Raw genomic sequence first — 27,990 nt, 5'->3', positions numbered from 1 at the left:
TTCCAAAAATGAAGTCTCAAGAAACCTAAATTATAGGCATATTTAATTTTTTAAAAAAATATTTTACTTGCCCACATTTTGTTAGAAGGGAAGTACAAATTTAATGTATTATTCCAAGAGAATTTGTGTATAGTTTTTCTTCTTCTTGTCCTCATCTCATTCTGCTCCTCTTTAATCATTAACTTCCATTTTGCCTATATTTACAGCTTGATTAGATGCTTGAGGATGTATTATATGGGACACATTTTATTTTTCAAATGTTGTATTTATGGAGAATTATCAATCAAGGGTGATATATGAGGACATGGAACTTTCTTAATTTTATAGATGAAACAATTGGGTTTAATGTAATGGCAATGGTTGGAATAAATGTGATTATTTCAGCTCTTGATAACAGTCTCATTTTGATAAAACCTCAACTTTCAGATGCCAAATATGTAATAAACAGAAACAGACTTTACGTAGACATCTGACCCGTCCCTTGCTATGAACCTACTTTAGGAAAACAAATAAATTATACTTTATCATTTTCTCAGAGAAAATGAAGATTTTCACAATGGGATTTGAATAATAATATTGAAAACTTGAAAATAAAACAGCTGCTAATAAAATACAAAATCTGTGTCTTCTTATTAGAGCCCCACTGAAAAACATTTACTGTTTTGTGTCTGTATATCGTTTATCTGTATAGAATGACTGCCATTAGGTGTTCAAAATGCTTAAGAAACCTGAAGTGCGTGGGAGAGGGATTATTCAGGAAGTAGTCTAATGCGGCTAAAGTTTTTCAGTTTAGCTTGATGGTCTCCTGAAAATTATTATCCGTATCTCCTAGCTTTTAGAAACACTGCTCCCTATACCAAAGGAATGCTGTCTTGCAACTTTCAAGCACCAAAGTGAAAAATAATACTCAACTCACAGAAGTTAGTAGTGTGGGAATTACCCAAGAGAGAAAAGAGGAGTATTGGAGTTAAATGAGCAGGGGATGAAGTACATATGATTTGACTATAAGGTAAAGGCATGGCAATGTGTTGAATTCAATACAAAAGCCGCTGCAATTATTTTAAGACTTTAACTCCTTGATACTGAAGTTCCTTATTCCAATAGAAATTACTAGAATAAATAGGATTTGTGGTATTTTTGCCATGCAGTGTGTTTGTTATTTTTTATGTCATGTTAATTATTTATGGTTGGCATTAAAGTGGAACAATTGTTTCCCAAGTAAAGACTACAGCCTCTTAAAGCAGGGATAGAAAGTTTTGTTCTGTTTTGTGGTAGTTGTTCTTCTAAGGATTCAGGAATATTTCTTTAAGACCAACATTATAAATGAAGAGGATAATGAAGTGAGAAATGTGAAACACTTCACTCACCTTCTCTTTAAATTAGGGACTATAAAGTTCTGCTCAGTATAATAAAAATGTCTGTTCTTTTTTTTAAAATTTTTTTAAAGATTTTATTTATTTATTAGAGAATGAGAGAGAGAGCATGAGAGGGGGGAGGGTCAGAGGGAGAAGCAGACTCCCTGCTGAGCAGGGAGACCGATGCGGGACTCGATCCCAGGTCTCCAGGATCATGACCTGAGCCGAAGTCGCTTAACCAACTGAGCCACCCAGGCGCCCAAAAATGTCTATTCTTTAAGCTATATTATCACCAACATTTGTTTTTTAGTAATAACAACTATTTAATGATCCTTTGCCATGTGCTTATAATGCTTGTTATTCTTTCTCACGGGCCACTTACCAGCAACCTGATACACGTCATCTTAATTTCTCTAACAATCCTGCAGGATAGGAGTTATTTACTTGATTTTATAGATGAGAAATTTGAGGCTTAAAGAGGTTCATTTTCCTCGCTTGATTTCACCTAGTTAGAAAGTGGCTGATCTCAGATTCAAATAGATATGTAAAGACAGACATTTGTAGAAGAAAAGGAAACCTCAAAAAGTGACTTAGGAAGAATGAGTACAAAAATAAATGGAAAATTTGACATGAGTTAAAAAGATAAAAATAGGAAGAGAAAAGATAAGTAATAAGATGAGTCAAACTCGTTTCTTGATTACTTAATCTTGTTAGGGAAGTTTTCAAACATACATAAAAGAGAAAATAATATAATGAAACCTCATGCACCCACCACTCATTTCAGTAATGACCAACTTGTGGTCAATTTTGTTTCCTCCATATTCCCCTTTGGTGCTGAATTAAATTAAAGAAAACTACATATATTAGATCATTTCATCGGTAATTGTTTCAATTTCATTCTCTAAAAAATAAGGGCTTTTAAAAAAAACATTACAAACCTAAAAAAAATCATTAATATTAAATATCCAGTCAGTATTAAAATTTCCCTATTTGTTACAAAAATGTCTTTGATAGCTATAGAACATTGCTGGACAATTTCTCAAAAACTTGCTTAAAAATCAACAACAAGTTCACATTTTTTTAATCCCAATTGGTCTCTCACTTTACACCATAAACTCTCTTGATTTCCCCCTAACTTTTTACTGTATTCGTGAGAGCAGATCTTTTTCATTCCCATGCAAGCCCATAATCTGGGCTCTTACCACACACCCAGGGGAACACTTTAACTCTAACCATGAAATGTATGGTATTTCTTTCAGTTACCACGGGTTCTCTTCTTCCTTGTGGTCTTAGCACTTTTGTGTAGCCTAATTCGAAGACAAACTCTTCTTCCTGTGCTCACCCCATCCCATTCTAACACCACTGAGATCTTATGCCATCAACCTAATTACCTCTTTCCCATTTTATTCTTTTGGTGTCCACCCAACTTTTCCCATATGCCTAAAAATGCCTAAGCAATGGTTAAAAAAAGGAGAAAAAGATGACTGCATGGATGGGTGGGTGGATGGATGGATAGATGATTGGATGGATAAATAGATGGATAGGTAAATAGAAAAATCAAAAAATACAACTTTTTTAGCACATTGTCACAGTTTTGGCTTTCCTACATACAAAAAAAGTGAAATACTACTTTTGAATTTTAAGTTTTCTTATAATGGTGCTATAATTATCCATTTAATTTGGGTCTCTTATCCCTAATGATCCCAGACTAGCTGCTCTGTGTTGTGTTCCTCAAGCACTTAGCCATTGAATGTTGTCAAAACACCCTTTACAAATTTACCTCCACCCCTTCTTTTTATTTCTGCTACCACTATCCACATTGGGATCCTATACATTTATGCTGCATTAGGATTGAAACCCCCAACCCCTCTACTGCTGATAGATGTTCCAATTTCTAACTCATCCCATATATACCAACATATTAATCTCAAGTATTGTTTTGATTACATCATTCTTTGAGTATAAAGCTTTTAAATGTTTCCCCATTGTGCCTTATGGCATCTGATTAGACTGGCATTCAAGGACTGCCCCCTCCAATCTGGGCCAAATTGACCATTCTAGTCTTTCTAACCTTATGGTTAGCTCCTCCTCAGCAGATTTCCATGTCTCAGCAAAACTGGATCACGAGCTGTTCCCACTGTAGTGCTTCCCTGCCCCTGAGCCTCCCTTACGATTCAGCTCCTATTACCCAAACCCTTCCTCCTCCTCAGGCACTATTCTGCAGTGTTCCTAACACACCTGGATTTCCACTCTTTCTTCTCTTTCTCTTTCTGACTGCAGTGCCCTTCACTCCTTTCTTCATGACAGACACCCCTTTATAGTGCAGAAATTCACATACGAGGTATTTCAAGCCCATGGATGATTATGTTTTAGAATAAAAAGATCCTCCTGAGTCTCAGGGAAAAAAGTTAACTTTCGTCAACTCAACAAGATCTAAACTCTGGACCTTAGACTTAAAAGCCTCATCCATTTCTTTAAAGTAAACCTATTTTGACTATGTTTTGAACACTGATGTCTGACATCAGAATGCCATTTTAACAGTGCCCGTTGTAAGGGCTCACGGTCCTGACAGACCTTAGTTATCTAGCTGTCTCCTTCTTTCCCTGTGGCAATATGATAGTAAGCCCCAGTATACTAGAAGGCCACAAAATTAGAGTAAGAGGGACTTGTTAAATGAGGTTTAGAATGTGTCTGGTTCAGATGCTGTTACTAAACCAAGTCTACTTGGCCAATATTACAGAAAGCTCAAGTTCATGCCTTTGGTCACCCACTTGTCCCTCTGGACAGTACTTAAATGAACGTGGACAGTATTTGTCTCTGTGACTCTGTTTCCACAGTTAACCAACTGCCATATTCTTCTGTTGAAGCATCTACTTTTATTTATGTTACTGTCATTCATGCGGATTCATTTGACTATCCTCATATTGTGCAGACCTCTCTCTCTCTGCTAAGGGACTCTTTGTACCAGTGCTTTGATCCACTCTTCAGTGACATTTAATTCTTAGAAGGTAGTCTCATTCCCTTATTTAACAAGATCTAAGGAGACACTTCACTCAGCTAGGCTCCAGGTACTAATGGCATACAGTTCTTAGAAGAAATTTTTCTCTTACAGTAGTTTGGTCATAATTTTATTATGGCAAGTATCACATTGATTTATAGTTCTACAAATGACCCTCATAAAAAAAAACAAAACTGTGTGCTCCTTGAGAGCAGGCATCGTGTAGCTACTGCATCCCAACAAAAATTAATTAAACACCTGATTTATTTCAGGTATACTTATCCTTGGGGGCTAGGTAACAATGTAAATATATTCAAGTTTTGTGGAGTTACAGAAAGTTTTAACTAACCCAATAATTACAGCACACTTACTCAGAACAATTAAATATGTGTTAGTCTAAACAGAGGTTTTACTTAAAATTACAGTTTTTATAAGACTATAAAATGATTTTTAAAGAATTTTCCACTCCTAATTCTTTCTTTCCCAGTGGCTTCCTCTTAAATTTAAAATATTTTTTAAAAAATTATTTCTCATTTTAATGCCATGCTAATACTCATGATTGGTGAAAATTAAAAAGCAAAAAAATTTAAAAATATAATGACATACCCTTTGCCATAGTTTTACCTCTTTGGTCAGAATTTTGAATAGTTTAGTTTAAATTAATGATTTAAAATAATAATTACCCTAATAAAGTCATTTTCCCCATAATGTTTTCTTTTAAACAGCATCAGTGAAAATAACCAATTACACATACAATTTTAGGGCAAAATTGAAAGGTTAATAGCTGTTAAGAAATTAAGTAGAGAAATGTTTATTACTACTAATGAATGGCTGTTGGTCTCAAGTGAATCTTCTGTTCTAGTCAGGTGCCTTATGTATCCATCCCAAGCCTTTTTCCACACCCTGGGTAAAAATTACAGCCATAATCAAATTTATCTCAATTTTTATTCTGAATTTTGATCCCAAATTTCTTAATACATTTACATGACAGCATTTTAACACTTCTTAAATATTGGTGTCAGTATGGATATTCATTCTGATAATCTTTCAGCTTTACTGCATGTTTGACAATTTTGAAAATAAAAGTTAAGAATGAAGTTTTAAAAAAAAGTCACATATAAATATTACATTTTAATTCAGTCCTAGGGAGGTACTGCTACTATATATCTATATTGTTGTATACTTATATACCTTGAAGTATTAGGCTACTATATAACATGTACTGTGTCTTTTAGAAATTGTGAATGCTTCATAGTTTCCTAGTAAAGTCTGTTATTACTTTTAAATAAATATATAAATTTAACTTTCTCCTTCTGTTTTTTTTTTTTTATAAATGTTGCCAGAATTTGACTAAAATGTGACTCTGATTTTTCCATAGCAGCAGAATAAACTAGCATTTCTAGTGCTATGATGACAGAGCACAAATCTTTATTTTAGAGAGCATCCTTTTGACACACTGAGTTGGGCTTTGCACAAAGTCAGTGGGATGGTAACTGTTGCTGGTTGAACAGAATTGGCTTCCATGCTGCCTCCTTGCATTCAGGCTCTCCCCGTCTTCCCTGGTAGGGCTCCTGCTTCAGCAGTCCGGTGGACTGTGCTGTGATCACAGAGGCTGGGAAGTCCTGAGCTCCTTTTGCCCACTGCTGACTCCTCTGTCTAGATGCTGTGACGCCTCAGCTTTGGGGGCTCGTGCTAGAAGACCCTTACCTGGCCAGATTTGAGGAAAAGTCACTTTAGGGGAAGTACTGAACTGTGAAATCAGTGAAAGGAGTATGGCTCTTCCTTGCAGTTGCTTTCAGGCTTTTAGGCCTGCTCCCATTTCTTTCTTCCTTCCTTCCTTTCTCCTTTTTCTTCTTTCCTTTTTCTTCCTTTTCCTTCCTTTTTCTTCCTCTCTCTCTCCCCTCCCTCCCTCCCTCCCTCCCTTCCTTCCCTTCCCTTTCCTTCCTTCCTTTCCTCTTTCTGTATTAGGGTAAAAGCTATTTTAAAAAGCAAAGAGGGGCACCGGGGTGGTGCAGTCGGTTAAGTGTCTGACTCTTGGTTTTGGCTCAGGTCATGATCTCAGGGTCGTGAGATCCAGCCCCATGTTGGGATCCACGCTGAGCACGGAGCCTGCCTCAGATTCTCCCTCTTCCTCTGCCCGTCTCACTCATGCTCTCTCTCTCTCTCTCTCTCTCTCTCTCAAATAAATAAGTATTTATGGGATATCTGGGTGGCTCAGTCAGTTAAGTGTCTGCCTTTGTCTCAGGTCATGGTCCAAGGGTCCTGGGATCGAGTCCCACATCGGGCTCCCTGCTCAGCGGGGAGTCTGCTTCTCCCTTTACCTGCCACTCCCCCTGCTTGTACTCGCTCGCTCTCTCTCTGACAAATAAAATCTTAAAAATCAATCAGTCTTTGAAAAAGCAAAGATCCGACTTGCACAGAGCTGATAAAAGGCTTTGATTAAATTATAAAGATAAAAACATAATCCATTTTTGTAGTTGTCATAGTCCGTTCGGGCTACTGTAACAAAAATATCACAGACTGAGTAGCTTGGTAGCTTAAATAGCAAACATTTATTTCTCACAGTTCTGGAGTCCAAGATCAAGATGCTGGCAGATTCAATGTCTGCTGGAACTCCCTTTCTGCTTTATAGACACCTGTCTTCTCACTCTCCTGACATGGTGGAAGATACAGGAGAGCTCTCTGGGGTCTTTCTTTATAAAGTCACTATTCCTATTCGTGAGCGCTCTGTCCTCATGACCTAATTACTTCCCAAAGTCTCCACCTCCAAACACCATCACATTGGGGGTTAGGATTTCAACAAACAAAGTTTGAAAGGGCACAGACATTCAGTCCATAACAGTGGTGTATAAGTACCTTCAATCATATAGTACAATGTAAAAGATACAGGAAATAATTTATGCAGTTTCTCTTCTGAGTTGTCAAACATGCATACTAGTTCAACAAATTTATGTCGCAGCCATAATAGAGCCCAAACATTCCCCCAGATGTTGGGTAATCAGGAGTAAATCAACAGTTCTTGAAACATAGAGTTTTAGAACTTGATAAAATGCAAGATCTTCTCTGGTTTATTTAATGTATAACAGAGGTCAGTGAGACTCCGAATTGTTTCAGCGGCTTCCCCAAGGTCACTTGTGATAGACCAAGCAAATGATATATTGGTAACAACTATTAGTACAGTCTGCAAAAATTAAGGCCTTCATAAGGTAAAGCTGTCATACTAAACAATAGTATAGTGCACACAATATGTTGTATGTAACATTTTATACAAAATGAACACTTTTCCTTAGGCTGCAGAAGGATAAAGGCCAAAAGCATTTATTCATAACATCAGCCTCTCTTTTTTTCTGAAATCCACTTAGCTCATTGCTTTTGACAGATTTTGTAGACTCAAAAATATATATTCCCTAAGTGATCATTTCCCTTGATTTCCTCAATTCAAAGTTTTCTAGCTATGTTGAATTTTATTAAAAACATATTATAGAACTCCATTAATTTATTTTTTTTTTTAAATTTGAACTCCTTCTTAGCTTTTCTTCTGTTGGAAAAAGTAAATCTTCCTGTATCTATGTAGGCAATTACCAAGGAAGTCCGAACCCTTTCAAATGGTGCTTAGTATTTTGAAGCATAAAAGGTATAATATTCAGTTTTTCAATTTTGAGGATGATAATGACAGTTCTGTGACTACAGAACATTAACCCAAGGTATACTTACATTTCATGAAGTATCTAGGTCATATAAAAGCATATTGCTAATGGCTTTCTTTCCTAATGGATTACAATGAGAAAAATAAGATAGGGTTCAAAATTAAAATTCTGAAGATTGTGAAGCATGTTTCTAAGGTAATGCAGGTATTGAATATTAACATTGTGATAAACATTTTCTATCAAATCTATCTTCAATTTTCAGCTCTTTTCATCTTATCACTGGTTTCTGCCTCACTTTTTTTTTTTGTATTTTAGTGCATTTATAAATATGAACATTACAATGAGAATAATGGGGCTTCATAATCTTCAGTCATTATCACTCAGTGGAATTTAGATACTTTCAATATGAATATTACTATCAGACTCATTTTCTCAGGACACTATTTTGACCAGATATTTATTTTTTCAGGATTTATATTGCACTCCAAATCAAATCTAAACATGTGTCAGATTTTCAAGATCTTTCATAACCTGTATAAATCCTAAGTCTATTCCATATTCATAAGGAATGACCTTTGTGTTTAATTTGAGGTTAATTCAATAAACATTTTTAAAAATATTACTATCATCTTCATTCTGATCTTTGTCTCTTTGTCTTTGCAATGCTGGTCCTCCAGCTTAGATAGCTAAAAGTAATCTTTACTCATTATTTAAGGCTTATCCATGAAGCTCTGTTAGTCTTTTTCCTTCTGCTGTGGACCCACCCCTAATAACCATACACATATAGAGCATGTTTTTTCTTTCTCTGAATTACGATTACAGTATATTACTTAACAACTGATTATATAATCTCCTGAATGGCCTTATATGAGAAATTCATTGTCAGTATTCATATTATTTTAACTTAGTGTGACCTGCAGTGTCTGGGTCACTTTGGGAGAATTTGCTACTGTGAGTAAGCTGAGAGAAAACCAATGACCTTGAGTCAGGTTCTCTGAAACTACTAAAAGATGTGAGGTTTCAGTCAAATCTTAAAAATGACCCAGGATGGGGCGCCTGGGTGGCTCAGTCGGTTAAGCGACTGCCTTCGGCTCAGGTCATGATCCTGGAGTCCCGGGATCGAGTCCCGCATCGGGCTCCCTGCTCGGCAGGGAGTCTGCTTCTCCCTCTGACCCTCCCCCCTCTCATGCTCTCTCTCAAATAAATAAATAAAATCTTTAAAAAAAATGACCCAGGATATCTTTCTAAAAATTTTCTAAGTCTCATGTTGCTGATAAATGCATTTATTTGTTTAGTTTTTCAATTTACAAAGCAAGAATAAAACAGGAATTAATGAAGAAGCAAAATAAGAATTTAAACAGTATATAGCATGATAGTTTAATGAGTACCATTTCATGTGACTGGTTTCTTTATTGACTTATAAAATCAATTGATGTACCTTTTGAAAAGCCTTATGTTAATTAGGTATATAATTTTTCTTTCATTATAGATAGTCATTGTCATTTCTACAGCACAGTGTGATTTACTTAACTACTTGGGATTGTTATACTTTCAGATCAGGTTGGCATACCTCCTTAGTAATTATTATTCCTTTAGGAATATAACCCCCATAAGAAAAAAAAAGCACTACATTTTATTTTGCCTTCCTTGGCACAGCTGAAATTTTCTGTAGACTTTATATAATTTTCCACCTCATGAGGATGCAGGAAACCTGAAGTCCTGATAAGCTACCTGACTCGGTTGACATCAGATAAGCTTGTCAAAGATGTATAATCTAGTCTCTTGGATCCTGATCCACTGTATTATCTGTCATGCAAGAGAGACTGTAATTTGTTCTACATTTAGTATGCTAGAATCATCCATTGGCTGACTGACTTCAATTACTTTTTTGCAAATAGAAACCTTTATTTATCCTGGTAATGTGTTTTGTTTATTTCCAAAGTCTTAATTAATTTATTACATGAGACTCTAGCAAATAAGAGATAAATTCTTTAGATGTGCTGATTAATTTCTTAAACAATACATGTTGTATAATAATGTTTTCTTATTTAAAAAAAATTCTAGTTAAAAAAAATAGTGTCAGACTGCTTCAGACCTAAATTTTTAGAAGTTATTCTGTAAAATAAGTTTATAATACAGACATTTTCTTTTCCTTATCTCAAAGTTCTACATCGTCATTCCACTTGTCATTTCAGAGTAAATGCATTAATTAATAATTTTGATGTGACCTGAAGGTTTGTTCTCATATGTAGTTTTATAAAGAATATGCACAAGACATGCATGAGTTTGTTACCACTATCTTTTTCATTGTTCTGGCGCCTCATACCATTCATAAATAAGAAAAGGGTCATGTAAAGCTGCTAGAATGATTGAAATTGTTCTTCCTTGAAAAAATCTGATGAAGTATGTTTCATTGGTAGTTTGAAGAATGTCATCGACTTGTATAATTTGGGTATGGTCCAGTTTTTTCTTACAACCTCTCATTAGAGTAAATAAAAACAAGTTTACATATCATCCATGACTTTCTTCATCTTCTAACATATTCACAGTTATGTTCATTACATTTTCCTGGTTATCGTTGCCATGTGTCTCTTCCATCCCCTCTCGTTTCTTGACAGTTTTTGTTCCTTGGTCTCCATCACTCTTTCCAGTGCTACTCTCATCTCCGCTATCCATGAAGAGATGCTTCTAAGATCAATCCCTTGCCTCCCATGATCTTGTCCTACATATACCTCAGCCACTGACTCTTGGTCATATCCTTGATAACAGCATAGCCTGTAACTGCAGATCCTCTAGGACCTAACTCAGGTATCCCCATCTGATTGTCACTTCCCTCTGGTACTTGCTAGTATCCAGTATTCCTTTATTTATTTATTTTTTAACCTTTGTGCTGTGAAAGTTTCCAAAAGTAGAAAGTAAGTACGTAGAACGCTCATGTTTTCCCAATTTTGTTTCATTGACTATCATGTGAACTAAATACAAGGCAACCTATTATTTCAACTGTAATTATATTAATATGTATATCATGTATATTTAAAGGATAAGACTTATTATTATTATTATATATACTGTCAAAAAGTTAAAAGTAATTTCTTAATATTTGTTTTTTAACCCCATCAAGACCTCACAGATTCATTGATTCCACTCTCATTTCACTGCCTCCCACATCCATGACTCTTTCCTCTCTTTGTCTAGTTTAAATCCCATGACCAGTCACTCTAGCCACTCCACATTACCTACACCTTCAGTTCCGTTTCCTTCTCTCACTCCATTATACTCTCATGGCCGTAACTACATCTGTGGTTAAGTCAAACTCTCTGCCTGCTCCATGCTGGAGCAGATCATTAAAGCTGGAGAATAACTCACAACCACATTGACTGTTCTCATTTTAAATTTATGATCTAGTGAGTCCTTAATACAGCCCTGTAATTTTATGGTATTTCTGTAGTTCATTCTGTTTCCTGCCATCCTAGATGATTGCTTAATACCCCTTTTGTCATCTTCTATCTCACACATCTCCCATAATCTAGGGTCTTCTCAGTTGAAGCCCTTGCTTCCCAGTTTATGGAAAACACTGAAGCATTCACAAGAGAGCTTGCCCAGCACCACCGCCACACCTGCCTTTCCTCCAGCATCTGCACCCTTGGCCTTCTGTCTTGATATTAGAGATGATCTTTTCCTGGTCTTTATTCTCTCTGCTCTCATTACTTTATTTTACATTAGATTTGCTCTTTTATTTCCTACTCAAAGACACTGCTCCAGAAATTCTTTGCTTCCCCACCCACCTCCTACCATCTCCTACATCTTTCAGTTTCACTCATTCCATTAGCATACAGACATGCCGTTATTTCTGTCACCCTAAAACAACAAAAAAGTAAAACTCCACTTGATCCAGCTTTCCCCATGGCTACATCTTCATTTCTGTGCTTCTTATTATAGCCAACTTACTCAAGAAGAGTTGCCTATTCCTGCTATTTCCAGTATCTGTCTTCCCGTTGCCTCTTTTTTTTTTTTTTAAAGATTTTATTTATTTATTTGAGACAGAGAGAATGAGATACAGAGAGCATGAGAGGGAGGAGGGTCAGAGGGAGAAGCAGACTCCCTGCCGAGCAGGGAGCCCGATGCGGGACTCGATCCAGGGACTCCAGGATCATGACCTGAGCCGAAGGCAGTCGCTTAACCAACTGAGCCACCCAGGCGCCCCTTCCCGTTGCCTCTTAAACCCCTTACAGTAGGGCTTTTGCTCTCACCACTCCACTAAAACTATAGCGTCCTTTGCTGGTAGCTTCTCTTGTCCCAGGGCACAGTCTTTGATCTCCTTTCCTTTATCCAGTCTCCCTTGGTGACTTGGATTTAATTGTCATCTCCACACAACTGACACCCAATTGATATCTCTGGCCAAGACTTCTTTACTTAGCATTCCACTTGGCCCCTCAAACTTAACTAGCCTTTCTAATCTTCTACCTAAAATTTTGTGTCGCTGCATTCTTCCCGATCTCAGTTGATGACAGCTTGGTCCTTCAGGTTGGTGAGGCTAAAAATTTTAGAGTCACCCCCTGTTCCTGCTTTTCCTCTCACATGCTATGTTCAATCCATTCAGAAATCTTTTGGCTCAAAGGTATCCAGCATTTGGCCATTTGTCTTCATCATTGGTGGTGACTAGGACCAGGACTATCCTTCTCCTAGCCACCATCACCCCTCACTTAAATTGCTCCAGTAGTTCTAACTGGCTGCCTGTTTCCACCCTGGTTCGCACCCTTAGAATCAACAAAGTAGCCAAAACAATCCTTTCAAACATAAATCAGATCATATTATTCCCTCAACTGAAAAACTTCTCATAGCTTACAGTCTTATTCAGGACAGAAGGCTGAAGGCTTTATAATACCTTCAAGGCATTGTGATTTCATGTCACTTCCACTGTCTACTTGCTGTCTCTTGAATATGCCAGGCAAACTCGTTATGTTGGGCCTTTGCACTGCTGCTATCCCCTGCCAGGAACACAATTTCTCAGGATATCCATGTTGATGACTAACTCAATTCCTTTTTATGTCTTTGCTCAAAGGACACTTTCTCAAAGAGACCTACCTAGAAAGTCCCAAACCCTACCTTCTCAATTTCTGGGGGCTCATGATCCCTCTTATTCTTTTCTGTTTTTTCCCCAATAAGCTTCTCATCTTACAGGGGTGCCTGCGTGGCTCAGTCAGTTAAGCATCCAACTCTTGATTTCAGCTCAGGTCATGATCTCAGGGTCATGATATGGAGCCCTGCATCATGTTCCGTGCTCAGTAAGGAATCTGTTTATCCCTCTCCCCTAACCCCTCTCCCACTCATGCATGCAAAAAAACCTTATAGCTTATTACCAAGTTTATCTATTTCTTGTATTTATTGCTTGTGGTTTCTTCCCTGACCTAAAGTATGATCTTCACCAAGGGCAGGGATTTTGTGTTCTTGTCTAGCACATAGTAGGTGATCAGTTGAATGATTTCACCCTGCTTTCAGCATTATTTCACCCCACTGCTTCTCAGAGTCAATAATGGTTCTGTTGCCAACAGTTAACTTGGACTCTCTTCATTTTAGGGGTCTGTTCTTTAGGAAATTTCTGTGTTTATCTTCTTAATCATTCTGCCTTTTGCTTATTCTGCTTATTTTGTCTGCTAAGCTTATTTTAGGCACATGTATTTAATTTTCTGATCTTCAAGTCTGTATCCTTTCTCAGCTTTGGCTGCTTCCTAGCTATATTTCTATAAGATTTTTTTTCTCTTTCCCAGTACCGCAAAACATTTATTACTAACAGCTAGTTTTCCCTAGAAATGTTTCCCACAAAAAATTGTAACACTGGTTTCCGCCTTCTGTCTACCCGTCTCCTCCCACTACCCTACTTGCATCCTTGTGACTATGATTTGGGTTCGTCCTTTGCTCAGCATCCTACTGAAATGCAGATTCCCTTTGACTTAAAGCCAGTATGAAATTACTTAGTTCTGCAAATCTGTATGTAGTCACTTGTTTATTTTCAGTATACTTTTGCATCTCCTATTTTAAGAAACTGCGCATACATTGTGTATACATTTATAAGTGTTATGTATTTGATTATTTTCTATTTTATCCAATTATTATTGAAAGCAAGCAATTTCTAAACCTTTCCCTACTGGGTATCTATAATTGTTTTACATTTTTATCTTTAATAGGTCATTGCTTTAGTGATGGATATATTTACAGATGTGGACATTTTCAAAGAAATAGTGGAGGCATCAACTCGAGGGATATCTGTATACATTCTGCTTGATGAGTCCAACTTTAATCATTTCCTAAATATGACTGAAAAACAGGGCTGTCAAGTTCAACGACTCAGGGTAAGAATTCCATGTTTGTTTGTTTTTTCTTCAAGTATTTTGTGTACCATTTTTATCTCAGTTGAATTTAAGGCAAGTTAAGCTACAGCACTCCAAAAATAAAAATATATACACATATGCATAAATATATTTAAGATGGCATAATGATTGATCACAGAAGGGTACCCTTGTACTTTTTTGGAATGTGACTGAAAACACACATCTTCATGATGGTTTTAGAAGGTGCTTTTCTTGATAATGGGGCACTTAAGCTTCTGGGTTAACTTTGCTCAGTCATAATAAATGCTTCAGTTTCTCCATGAATACCCTTGAAACCACTGACTCGAGTGATTCTTTGATTCAGCAGATGTTGCTTATCACAAACATTAGGCATAGTGTTTTCAGTTACATTTGACTTCTTAAAAAGGAGCATGGATTTTAATTGTAGTTATTGTGAAATCATGCTACTATAACCTGAAAGGCTCTCTTGCAATGGGATCGTAGGTGATTTATGAAACCATTCCGTGTAAATGTGAAATAATGCCTCCTATTTATGTTATGTTAAAATACATATTTAAAGTGACTGTTTTTCTTGAGTATTTCTTTTTTGGGTGACATCTTAAAATTTGCTTTTACCATTTTTTGTTGTTGCTGTTCCGTGTTTTAAAAGATTATTTCAAGTATACATTTTTGGTACTAAGATTTTATATTGACATGTATTTCACTTTCAAAATATCTCTTTTCTAGTTATAATTTTACTTTATATTTACATGTAATTATAGAATATTCGAGTGCGGACAGTAAGAGGCCAAGATTATCTTTCCAAAACAGGAGCAAAATTTCATGGAAAATTGGAACAGAAATTTTTGTTAATTGACTGCCAGAAAGTTATGTATGGATCCTACAGGTAAGATCATTGTGTTTACCTCCAGCATTTTCAGTCATTTATAGAATTTATTAATTTTAAATTTTAATATAATCTATTTAGCTATTTCTTAGAAATAAAAAAGAACCTTTGCATGGAAGCTTGGAGACTTGGGTTTCAGTTCTGGTTGTGCCTCTAAAGAACATTAAGACATCGGGCAAGTCATAAAACTTCCTTGGGTTCCAAGTTCTCTGTCCCCAAAATGGGGAGTGGGGTGTTGACTAATATTTCAGGTTCCCTACAGTTCTGTAACGCTAGGAGTGGTTTTGCTCCTTACGAAAACAGTCGTAGTATGGGCTTAATAATATCAGTTGCTCATAAAAATAGAAGTGCTTTATCAGTTGGAGCAACCTGACCTATGGATTGTTCTTATTTTAGTATTATTAAGAATCTGATAGTTATCATCATGTAGCCACTATATATAGTACTAACCCAAAAAAGCATTTCAGAGTCAGGCTATTAAAAATGCCATGGTAGACACTAGACAAGGTCACTCGGGTTACTATTACCTGACATCTTTCAAGGCGACCACCGGTTGGAATCCCTACTCTGTTCCAGCTTGGCTCTTCCACATATATCATCCCCCATCCTTACCACTTATACAGGGTATAAGGGCACTTGTTCTCATCTACATTTATAATGATGAAAGTGAAGTTCCAGAAGGCTAAGTGACTTGTCTGAAAACTCCACAGCTAAAGGTCAGAAGCAGTCAAGGACTGGCAGCCCAGTCCAAGTTCTGCTGGCTCCAGAGTTCAAGCGCTTCTCTAATACTCGCTGATAAATTCTGGCCATCAGTCCTAAATGGGCTACACAATAAGGTCATATCACCAGGCAGATGAAAATACCAACCAGCACCTGCGAACTGCTAAGTCACCAGGGCAGCACAGACTCATTACAATAACGACCGTGGGAAGGAGCCAGGAGAGCTGTGGGGGTAAACAGGACAGTGTGAGAGGAAACATCTGCCTCTTAAGAACTGAAAAAGTCCACGATAAGGAGACAACGAAACGTGTTGAAGTGATTGGCCATGGGCAAGTTACTCAACTTGGTTGCACTTCAGTTTACTCCTCTGTAAAGTAACGATGATCCTAGAGCCTACCTTGTGTCATCGTAAGAATCAAAGGAGTCAATGCAGCATAGCCCCTGAAGTCAGCTATTACCATAGGCATGCTTTAGCTGTTACTATCTGCTAATTTTCCCTCTAGGCTCTGGGACCTTTTTTTGAAAGTGCCTTTTAGAGTTCTAAAGGAAAACTTGTTAAGAGCCGAAATTACAACCAGTGCTTGAAATTAACGAGTCCTCTTAAAGACTCATTATACGTGTATGTATTTGTTCAGACCCAGTTGGTTTTACAGGGTTTTTAATTGAAATTTTAATTAAAATTAGGCGTTCACTTGACTTATAGAATGGTATTTATCAAATATTTTTAATATCTCCTACTTGGACCATTTTCAAAGCATCCAGTTTGTGTTTTATAGATGCATCATTTTCTCTATTTCTTTGAGGATATTAATTATAGTTTTTTTGTAGCTCTGTTTTTATACATATTCTTATCTGTGCAATTTCTGTTTCCTCCAGGTGCCTGTTTCCTGCTTGTTTTGGTCTGTTTTGCATCTAAACTTTTAAGCTTTATAAACCATCTTCTAAACTGTCTTCAAATGTCTGCTGATCTTTTGCTGTGTATTGTTAAAGAATGAGGGACTCTAACACTTATTGGAAATTGCATGGGAAATGTTTATCAAGAGCTGAGTTTACAGGAGAGTGATTGGCTGTAGTCTTGACAGTTTTATTGAAAGTTTCCTGGATGTCAGTAAAATAGCTCTTTTATTTGGGGCTGTTAGTGTTTCCAGAGAATAATCTCTACACTGAATATATATAATTGAATGTCTTCCTGTTGCCTGAAGTGATACCACAATATTGTTTTTGACTGACCAAAGCAGGGAAAGTTCTCCAGTTGCAACATATTCACCAGTACCATTATCTTTTCAGTTTCCTGAGGTCAACACCTGGAGCTTATTTTTATTTAATAACCTATACACATTCAAGTTCTTGTTACTGCCTCAACATTTTTACTCTTTATTCCAATTTCTACTCTCGTGTGGGCTCTTATCACCTTACTTCAATTCTTTTACCCATCACAGTAAATTCAGTCCCTCATCTTTCAAGTCTATAGTACAAATACCTACTGGAAAAAAATCACTCCTCAAACATCTTTTTATGATAATTTATCTGAATTTGACAAAAAAAAATCGTACACAGTCAAACTCTCTGCTTTGCTTTCAAGATTTTCCCCACCCATTCATCAGTCTCTTATATAACTTCTTTACTTCCGCTAAATGTAATTTCTTTTCTGTGTTCAACCAAAACATGGCCATTCTTACTTCCTTCTTACTCCCATATGTCTCTCCTCCCACACAAGCTATTCCATACCTTTTGTGTTTTAACTTCTGGGTTGTCTAGTTTCTGTCAAAATACAGCTAAACTTCCATTTGTCTCTGGGGATTTTCTCTTATGTCACAGTTGACTATTCATTCCTTTACTGGCTGTTTCTCACAAGTTTTGTATTCAGTTCTTCAGTGGGGTTGAAAATTCCTGTAGTGATTCACTTTGTATCACTTATTTTAAGTCAACCTGTGGCCCACACGTCTGTACAAAAAGAGCACTTAGTGAGTTATGCTTTTCATACCATGCATCCAGTAAACACACTAGATAAAATAATAGGACTCTTAAGTTGTACTCTCTTGTTTATGATATTTTGTGTATTTTAAATTCATACTCTGTACATTCTTTTAGTATTTCATCTGCCTTTGTTATTGTGTCCCCTCTATAAAGAGCAAGCTCCTTCATTGTGGAGAATGTCTGTCTCCTTTTTCCTTTATTAACCCCTATTATATCAGGAACAGTATTTGATAAATAGCATATTAGCAATTCCTTTTTTGGCTCAATGACTCTGTATGTTACAGTATCTAAATTTTTACAAATCTGACTTAAAATTTTACATGACATTTCAACTGTCACCTCTAAACTGTAGAAGTTCCACAAAGTACTATAAAGTAGTTACAAACTTTAATTTCCTAGAAATTGTATTTTATATGAAAAGATCTTAATTGGCATTCTGACTGGCATGGCTTTTGAGGCTAAATTTACCAGTTCTCTGTCCACTACGTGCATAAAGTAAGCAGTAAGGTGCCCTTTATGGACTGAGACTGCAGCCCACAAATGCCCTCTCTGTTCACAAGCCCTAGCATCCCAAAGTACACTTCCTGAGTAAGCCAAAGAGATAAAATGTATTAGCAAAGACCTATCTTGCATTATAACATGCTAGAACTATAAGGAATGGTAGGATTATGCTAGCATTTTGGAAACTGAGGTCCACACTCATGTGGGTAGATAGCTCAACAAAAGCCAGGTCTCTCAACTTTTCCACTCATACTGGCTTGCCTGCCCTCTGCCAGGCTGCTGTCTATGAAATATAACATTTTCTACACCATAAAATCTTAGGCAGAGATGCAAAATGCACAGCAGGCTTTTCTTTGGACTTCTAGAAAGTAATGTCAGAAATTATGGGTGGATTCAAAGCCAGGACTTGAGTTGCTTTGTTATTTAAGATACAAATGTGGGAGTAGGGAGATACAGGCTCTGCAAGCATTTAATGATTGAAGATGTTCTAAATTACGGTAGGCAGGGAAAATGAACAAAAATGCTCTTGTTGATGTTAAACAACACATTTTTTCTTAGTAGAGTTATATATTGTCATTAATCTTCTAACAGAAAAATTAAAATTTTCCAATTTTGATTCTTTTTCAGCTACATGTGGTCATTTGAAAAAGCTCACCTCAGCATGGTTCAGATAATCACAGGACAACTTGTTGAGTCCTTTGATGAAGAATTTAGAACTCTCTATGCCCGATCCTGTGTCCCCAGTTCATTCGCTCAAGAAGAATCAGCAAGGGTGAAGCCTGGCAAAGCACTCTGGGAGAATGGCACCTACCAGCGGTCACTTTCTTCATTAGCTTCCGTTTCCAGCCAAAGAAACCTTTTTGGCAGACAAGACAAAATTCATAAACTAGAATCTGGATACTTCAAAAACAGAGGGATATATACTCTAAATGAACATGACAAATACAGCATAAGAAATCATGGATACAAGCCTCATTTTATTCCAAACTTTAATGGTCCAAATACAGTCCGTCAGTATCAATCCAGTCAGATAAATGAAAATTGGAAGAGGCATAGTTATGCTGGGGAACAGCCAGAAACAGCACCATACCTGCTGCTTAACAGGGCTCTAAATCGAAACATTAATCCTCCAGGTAATTGGAAAAAGCCTTCAGATAGCCTCAGTGTGACCTCCTCATCACGAGGAGGCTACGTGAGCCACCAAAACACACCTGCACAGAGTTTTGCTGATCGGCTTGCCCAGAGAAAAACAGCAAATCTTGCAGAGAGGAACTCAAATGTGCGGAGGTCTTTTAACGGAACAGATAATCATATTCGCTTTTTGCAACAAAGAATGCCAACCCTCGAACATACCACAAAGTCCTTCTTGCGTAACTGGAGAATTGAATCCTACTTAAATGATCATTCAGAAGCTGTACCTGACTCAAATGGATCGACTCTAGGTGACCGGTTTGAGGGCTACGATTGTTCTGAAAATTTGAAAGCCAATGCCCATTATACTCATTCTCGGCTTCGTTCCTCTTTTGTGTTTAAACCAACTTTACCCGAACAGCAGGAAGTTAACAGTTGTACGACTGGCTCCTCAAATTCAACTGTCATTGGTTCCCAGGGAAGTGACACACCTAAGGAGGTCCCGGACACCCCTACAAGTGGACAGCACGTGACAGACAAACCCGTGCCAGAATCAAGCCCCAAGCTCCCGTTGCAGTCAGAGGCACCAAAAATGCACACCTTGCAGGTTCCCGAAAACCACTCCACAGTCTTAAATCAAACCACAAATGGCCAAACAGAGGCAAACAACTATTTATATACATCCTTGTGTGTAAATAAGCAGACAGAAAATCTAAAGAATCAACAAAATGAGAATCTGCTCAAAAGGCGAAGTTTCCCATTCTTTGACCACTCAAAAGCCAACCTAGATCATGGACATAGTAAGCATTATGTATATAGTACGCTTACCAGGAATCGAGTTAGACAACCAGAAAAACCCAAAGAGGACTTGCTGAAAAGTTCTAAAAGCATGCACAACGTGACCCAGAGCATAGAAGAGAACAGGGAGGTCATAAAGAGACAGCCTCCAAGTGGCACCACGACCAAGTCAATTTCCGTTGCTGCTTTGCTTGATATGAATAAAGATGAACCTGGCAAAGAACTCACTTCAAAGAAGGAAGTTAAAGGCTCTCCGAGTTTTTTGAAAAAGGGATCTCAGAAGTTAAGGTCATTACTTAGCCTTACCCCAGAGAAGAAAGAAAATCTATCCAAAAATAAAGCACCTGCCTTTTATAGAATGTGTAGTAGTTCTGACACTTTAGTTTCTGAGGCTGAAGAGAATCAAAAACCAAAAAAATCAGAACCAAAAATTGATTCATCTCCTAGAAGAAAGCGTTCTTCATCATCAAACTCTCAAGGCAGTATTCACAAGAGTAAGGAAGATGTAACTGTTAGCTCATCTCAGGGGATAAATTCTCCATCTGATGAAAGTAGCAAAATAATACCTGCTCCAGGTCCAGTTGAAAACAAGTTCTTGGAAAGAGCAGGAGATGCTTCTGCCCCGAGATTTAACACTGAACAGATCCAATACCGAGATTCGAAGGAGATTAATACAGTTCTTGCTCCTGAAAGAAAACCAGCTTCTTCTCCACGGCCGAAGCTCAATGAGCTTCTAAAATCTCATTCAACCGACAGGCGCATTTACAGTCGTTTTGAGCCATTTTATAAGATTGAAAGCTCTATTCAGCCAGCAAGCAACGTACCAAATACTGGTGTGCACCGCCCAGAAATAAAATCCACAACCATAGGCAATAGTTATGGCAGGTCCAGCCCGATGCTTAATTACAACACTGGTGTTTATCACTCATATCAGCCAAATGAAAACAAGTTCCGAGGATTTATGCAGAAGTTTGGAAACTTTATACACAAAAATAAATGAAATACTGTAATTTCAAATAGTTTTTAAAATACAAATGACTATAGCTATAAGCATTTGTCCAAAGAACTTTGTGGACAGTTTTTGTAACATGCCAATAGATTTCTGTAGGGAGAGAGTTTGGGGTATGATGTATATGTTTACCAGTGTACTAATATACAGTAAAGTTGTTCTGTGTGATAAAGTTAGTTGTGCTTAATTACAGTGTAGATGAAATGTCTCTATACACATGATTTTTTAAATGGTAATGGTAAATAGAATGTAAATTGTCTTCTTCAGACTGAGGATCTTCTTAAGTCTCAAATAGAAACTTTAGTGGAGAGATGGTGTATGGATTTTAAGCATTCATTCCAAAGTCTTTCCTTTTAAAAAAGGATCCTAATACTATCAGTGGCCCTTTATAATATATCTTTATGGGTTTTCATATTTCCAAATTATGAGAAAAATAGGACAAAGCCTTTTGGGGTTTTAATTACCTTTAAACTCTACAGGACAACTTGTTATATTTTATTAATTTTCCTGTGGAGCATACACAACTGGTTGAGCAGCAACAGTGCAATTTAAACTATGTAGCTCAGCACATCTTTCATTTTGAGGTGTTTGCAAAGTATCAGCCTCATGTGGTACATGGTAGGAATTTCTTTTCCTCATTTTGTAAAAATCTTTCCACTCTGGACCAGAGGACCCCATGCTGCCCTCACCAGTCAGCTGCTGAACTTATATAGTCATTCCTTCCTTGAAACTTAGAGCAACCAGCAGATATTTGGGAAACCTGAATTACACCTCCCCTCTAAGATAAAGAAGCTTTTAGAAATGTAAACTTCTGCATAAATTTTTATCTTAGAGCAGTCCAACAATGCTTAGGTGTTTTGCTTGCAAAAGTTCTTGCTCTTTTTTATGCTGTGCCAAATGCAGTGTGAGTGCATAGTGTTTTCATGAAAGTACCGTGATGGACATGAGAAGTGGTATCTGGCCTCATTCTTTCATGACCAGAGAGCCTGGTTGAAAGTTTTAAATCTTTCCTATCTTAACTGGATCATCCTCAAGTATTTAGATCATAAGATACTCTTTGCCCTTCTTAAAGTAATGAAATTAAAGCCCCACATCCATTAAAGAGACTTTAACTTGGCTGCACTTCATCCACAAAGGACAGAATTCAAGAAACAACACACCATTTGAGATACACCATTTCTGTAACTCTTTAAATATATTAACACCTTCTAAGTTGTAATATGGGGCAGTATGTTGTTTTAAAAATTCAAGATTCAGTCAAATAATATCTATTAAGTTAAAATGAGAGTATTAAAATATCAGTCATTAAGATAATATTCCATAGTGTTTAAAAAACACGATGAGAACATGACAAGAGAAAACATGACAGCAGAGAAAAGAAAATCTAACATTTAGTGAGTCCTTGTATGAACCAGGTCTTGAGCTAGAACCTAAAGTTCCCACAAGAATTATTTTGTGGGTACCCTTGTCCTCATTATTTGTAGATGATGATTGAGGTGATAAATGAGACTTTGAGACTCAGGTAATGCTCCAGGTCACATAACAAATAAGTAATTATACTAACGTGTCTGTAACATTGTCACATCCCATTACCTCCCAAATGTGTTCAATATCTGCCTCGCCCAAACTGTTGAGAATTAAATGAGAGAATATTTATATTTTGTGACTCAATGGTAATCAGCCAAGAAAGCTTTAGTTGAATTCCACCAGACAACAAGGACACGCAGGGCTCAAAATAATCGTAGTAGGTGAGGTAGGGAATGGAAGTGATATTACTTTCTGATTGTAACTTACCAGGACAGTTTTAATTGCTAGGCCACCATTTTGATCTTGTGCTGGCTGCCCTGTGACAATGAAAAGGGAAAGGAAACAAGTTTAACTTGTGTCTGTGCTAGGCAAAGCAGTCCTTTAGGAAGCTAGGCAGGGGATGGAACTCAATGTTAAATATATTACCTTGTTAAGTATTCACAATAATGCTGTAAAGTAAATAGTTCCTTTTTGCAAATGAGAAAACTAACCCTTCGAGAAGTTACAGAACTTTCCAAGAGTCAGATGGCTCTGCATCGGTAGAACTGGGTTTGAACGCAGAATCGGGTTTGACCGCAAAAGCCTGTACTTTCAATACTACACCACATCATACCTTGCTGGCTTCTACTCCATTATGATGGAGGCAACTTTTCTGAATGTTCTCTCTCTCTTTGCTCTGTCTCTGCCAGAATATACCAGAAATATTGCAGTAACCTAAGCCGTTTATGGCATTTTATAAACACAAATCCAGAATATGGACCCAGTTTAACATTATTCATAAAAGCAGGTTTTACGACTCCCATTATAACAGGGAATTCCCAATTACTGCAACATGGGATTTTATTGTTTTGGAAAGCTGCATGTAATTGACTGGAAATTTTGCAGACTTTCTAATGAGGTAATAGCATACAAATAAAACTTTGAGAGAGAACAGTTATTCTTCACAGGAAAAGTAACCACTTGATCTACAAAAGTTTTGCGTTTAAAGAAAAATAACATTGGCTGGAATGGGCATTGGCTTATAATCTGATGAGGAAATTGTATAATCTTTATATATTAGTATCAAATTATTAAAAAGCATTAGAATTGGAGTCCAGTGAATGCAAGAGATTTTTCATTTTGCTCTTAGAAAAATTCGCTTTTGTAATTCTGGACCATTGTCCTTTACCCACTTACCAAAGACAGAACCCACAGTTACCCAAACCAGATTGACTTTAATATTACCCATTCTTTGTTAGATGGGGCATTTTTCAGGCCTAAGAGGAAAATGGGCTAATTGTCTTTAGGCAACTCTGAAATTGGAAGTCCTAAAATGTAGAGCAAGATAACTTTGAAGGTGAAATTACATAAACTAGTTTTAATCATTTTTAATTACAAGCAAAAGCCTGTTGCCTTTTTGTGCAGCAACCGCCATTTCTGGAAACAGGTCGCTTTTATTTATTTTTTTAAATTTTATTTTATTATGTTAGTCACCTACAATACATCATTAGTTTTTGATGTGCTGATCCGCGATTCATTATTTTCATGTAACACCCAGTGCTCCATGCTTTTAAATAATAGCTCCTGAATTCCTCCTCTCCTCATGGCATTGAGAAGTGCAGGAGGCTTTGTTTCATTGGCCTGTGACTGGTAGCTTTGACTTTTGCACAGATTTTTTCTCCTCTGCCGTTTGTCTTTATTTTCCTTTATTTATTTTTCCCTCCAGAAACATCTGTGTGTCAGAATCTAGGTGTAGTAACTTTCCAAAGTTTCTGTGGCTGAGAAATTCCTCAGGGGTGAAGGCTGAGCAAGCACATAATACTTCAAATAATTTGCTCAGAGTTTAAGTTCTCAACAGACACTTGTAAACTTCATGGATTTAATCCTTTCAAGCAAAATACTTCCCTTTTCTCCCCATATTAATATTGGTGGAAAGATAATGGCACTTAGATGTACTTTCATAGTAAAGATGGGTAAGGTGGTTTTACTCTCTACATAGTACATTTAGTGTGTAAGCAGAAACTCAAGAAAATAGGTATGAATTCAAAGTAGTTCTTGGCAGATATCTTCAGAATAGTTTAAGTGCCTGTATCCTGAACACGCTGGTGTCTCTCTATTATAATGATTGGGATTAGCCATAATTCTAATGTGGTGTATCGAGTAATGGGTATATATTGGCAATCTACTTTTATGGAAGCAAATATCTTGTTTAATCAAGATGACATCTAGAGTAATCCAGATAAGCAAGGAAGAAGTTGAACTCTGGCTACATTCAACTTCAACTTTATTCAAGATTATCCAGTTATTCACCTATTATTCAAAAGATATTTGTCATGAAAGACAAATATGATGTAATATGACTATGGCTGAGGAATATAAAGTAGAATCATTGTTTCACATTAACCATGTGTCATACTGTTTAAAAAAATGTTTATTTTAATATTTAGTTTGGTTCTAGAATATTTAAAATGAAAAAGATGAAATTATAAACCAAAGAGTCCATTTTTACATACATAAATGTTATCAAAGAAATATTCTTCCTAAGTAGCTTGGTTTCAGATCTAATAAATGAATATTAAATAATTTTGTACAAACATCAATGTAAGTTGTTTTTTATCTTCATACCCTGCATTTCTCCACTTAAACACATGCTTTTACTTAGTTTTATATCATATTTGTGCACGTTTTTAAATATTTATGAATTTTGAAATATCTTAAACACTTCATTTTATTTTTGGTTAGCAGTTATATTTCATACATTAATTTATTCATATTTGATACCCAGTGACAATACTCTTCCCTTAAACAATGATATCCTATACACTCTATTTCTGTTGCTACTGTAATATATAGTTATTTTAAATAACTTGAGACTTTGAAAAATACAGGCAATTTTGCTAAAAACTTGATAGCTGAATTTTGTATAACGTTGTAGCATTTAGTTTGAATAAATATTCTAAAGGTGCATTTGTAGTAGATCAGTTAGTGACATTAAATAACCTAGAGTCTGAAAGTTATTTAAAATTCAAAAGGCATTTTTCCTAGGGGGAAAAAAAAACAGCCTGTCCCTTCTATCACAGATTACGATGTAGTTGAAATACTGTGTATTGGGACTTAAATGGTATCATTTTAAAGGCAAATGTGATTTTTAAGTAGATAAGTATAATTTTCAGTAAAAACCTTGATTTTTTTTTCCATTTACTGTAAATACAGATGTTTAAGAAAACCCTAGTTCAATGGGCTAGTAAGGAAAATAAGTAAGGTTTTGCTTTTGTGACCATACTTAAAAGAAACGCCTAACTAGGCTCTGTTATTTAAGGAGTCAAAGACCAACCTGAGGTAACTGGGTTTAAGATGAGAGGGGATTGAAAGGAGTAAGCATATGTCCTGCCTGTGGGAAAGAATTACATGAGGTGAAATTACCTGAGCTGAAAGCAGTAAGAAACTGAAGTAAGAGACATATAGATGAAAAATATGTCAAATTGGACAATTCTCCCATAATCTGTTTCAACAGTCTGGCTCATTTTTTTGGGGGGGGGGTGGTCACACATCTGCCTTTATTGTGAGCAGCAGGTAGGACACTTCCAACAATAGTAAAAAAATTAATTTACAAAAGCAGGGATTCAGTGAAGCCACCTGGTTGGAACCCTTGGAAGCTCATACATAGATGCAACCCAGAGCAACAGGAAGAGGATTCCAAAGCCCATGAAGAGTGAGGCCACCAAGGAGATGAGGAGCTCTTTGTAGATATCCCGAGTGCACGTGTCGATATCCTCATAAATAAAGAACTAGGCAGTGAAGAACATGCCAATGATCAACAGCACCACAGTCAGATGAGGGAAGAGAGCCAGGTTCACTGGGCTGGTGTATCTGCTCATGGCCTCAAGCTCCATTTTACCAGGCACAGGGTCATCCACAGCTCTGCCACTGGAATCTAACACTCATACTGGGAAACTACTTTGTTCCAAGTATATAGGTTATAGTAAACGTTTGATGTAAGGAAAAAAAGAATGGGTAATCAGAAGCTGCAGCAAGTTTCCATGAGTGTTTTAAGAATAGCCCAAACTAACAGCAAAAATTTGCTACCCACAGCCTGTTTGTCCAAATTTGTGTTTTTTTGTACTCCTAGTGCCTACCAAAGTGCACAGAAAAAATGCCTGATAAATATTCTGTGTGTGAATCCAGTCATTTCCTTAACTATAGTTAGGTAAATATATATTCCAGTAATATCGATATATTAAAATGTACAGATACCTAAATAGCCATTTGTATTAAAAAAAAAAAAAAACATGGATGAGTTAATGCAGCAGGGGTCCTAGTATAAATTTCAGTCACATTTACCTAGGATCTTGGCATCTTTATAGATCCAACAGGGCTAGTCTTCTGAGGACATAATTTTTTTTTTTAAGGAAAGAAAACCCCTGATGAATAATTCATTCTAAAGGAAAATGGAAGAGAGCTGTTCAAATTCAGTTCAAAGATAGTTGACACACAAGGGAAGGAAGTGGTGACTGTGCGTAAGGTCATTCGGATTGTCAACCAATGTAGTTCGACTCTGTGGGACTGCAGCAGAAGAATGACTTCTCTAAACTCTCCATGGACGGTGCGTGGAGAGTCAGGTGTCAGAAGCCACCACCATGGGTGTCCGCACCATGATCCTCAGCACAGCCTCCTATGTTCAACAGCAGCCTCTGTGCTAATGTTAAAATGTTACAGCAACCACTGCAGACTCTTCTGGGCACAAGTAGGTACATCTACCACTTTGGGTGTGAGTGGTCCTTGGCAGCATTACCACAGAGGGCCAGAGCAGAGAAGAACAGGTGCCATGAGGAAGCCAAGCTAGCAAATCCCTCTGGGGACTCCTAGAACATATGTGGTAGGAAATGAGGAGAGGTGGACACCCCACCAGAACAGGTTTAGATGGGAACTTACAGTTTCCTTATTCTTGCTGAACTCCATTGGCTTGGGAAGTATGTCACATCTGTAACAGAGCCACAAGGAAACACAAAATGTTGTGACAAAATTCACATAATCAATTTGACAGACTGGTCTCTGCTATTTTGCTTGAATTAGAAAGAGGTAATGGGGGGAGAAACCAACAACCCCCAAAAC

The 27,990-nt window shown here is 36.9% G+C and overlaps 1 protein-coding gene and 1 pseudogene across 2 annotated transcripts in view; one reads left to right on the top strand and one right to left on the bottom strand.

Moving 5' to 3' along the window:
* Window positions 1-25,474, top strand: part of FAM83B (family with sequence similarity 83 member B) — a 78,090-nt gene extending 52,616 nt beyond the window's left edge. For both annotated transcript variants that reach the window (XM_021691968.1, XM_021691969.1), the window contains exons 3-5: window positions 14,186-14,350; window positions 15,112-15,236; window positions 19,062-25,474. In XM_021691968.1, coding sequence (XP_021547643.1) covers window positions 14,186-14,350; window positions 15,112-15,236; window positions 19,062-21,363 — 2,592 coding nt within the window. In that variant the 3' untranslated portion in view covers window positions 21,364-25,474. The remainder of the gene's footprint in view (window positions 1-14,185; window positions 14,351-15,111; window positions 15,237-19,061) is intronic.
* A 1,027-nt stretch (window positions 25,475-26,501) lies between these two features.
* LOC110582021 lies at window positions 26,502-26,771 on the bottom strand (annotated as a pseudogene).
* Window positions 26,772-27,990: the final 1,219 nt, after the last annotated feature.

Source organism: Neomonachus schauinslandi, chromosome 8 (assembly GCF_002201575.2).
Source record: "Neomonachus schauinslandi chromosome 8, ASM220157v2, whole genome shotgun sequence".
NCBI classification, from domain to species: Eukaryota; Metazoa; Chordata; class Mammalia; order Carnivora; family Phocidae; genus Neomonachus; species Neomonachus schauinslandi.
Note: the sequence above shows the minus strand (reverse complement) of the source record. Positions and strands in the feature narration are given on the sequence as shown.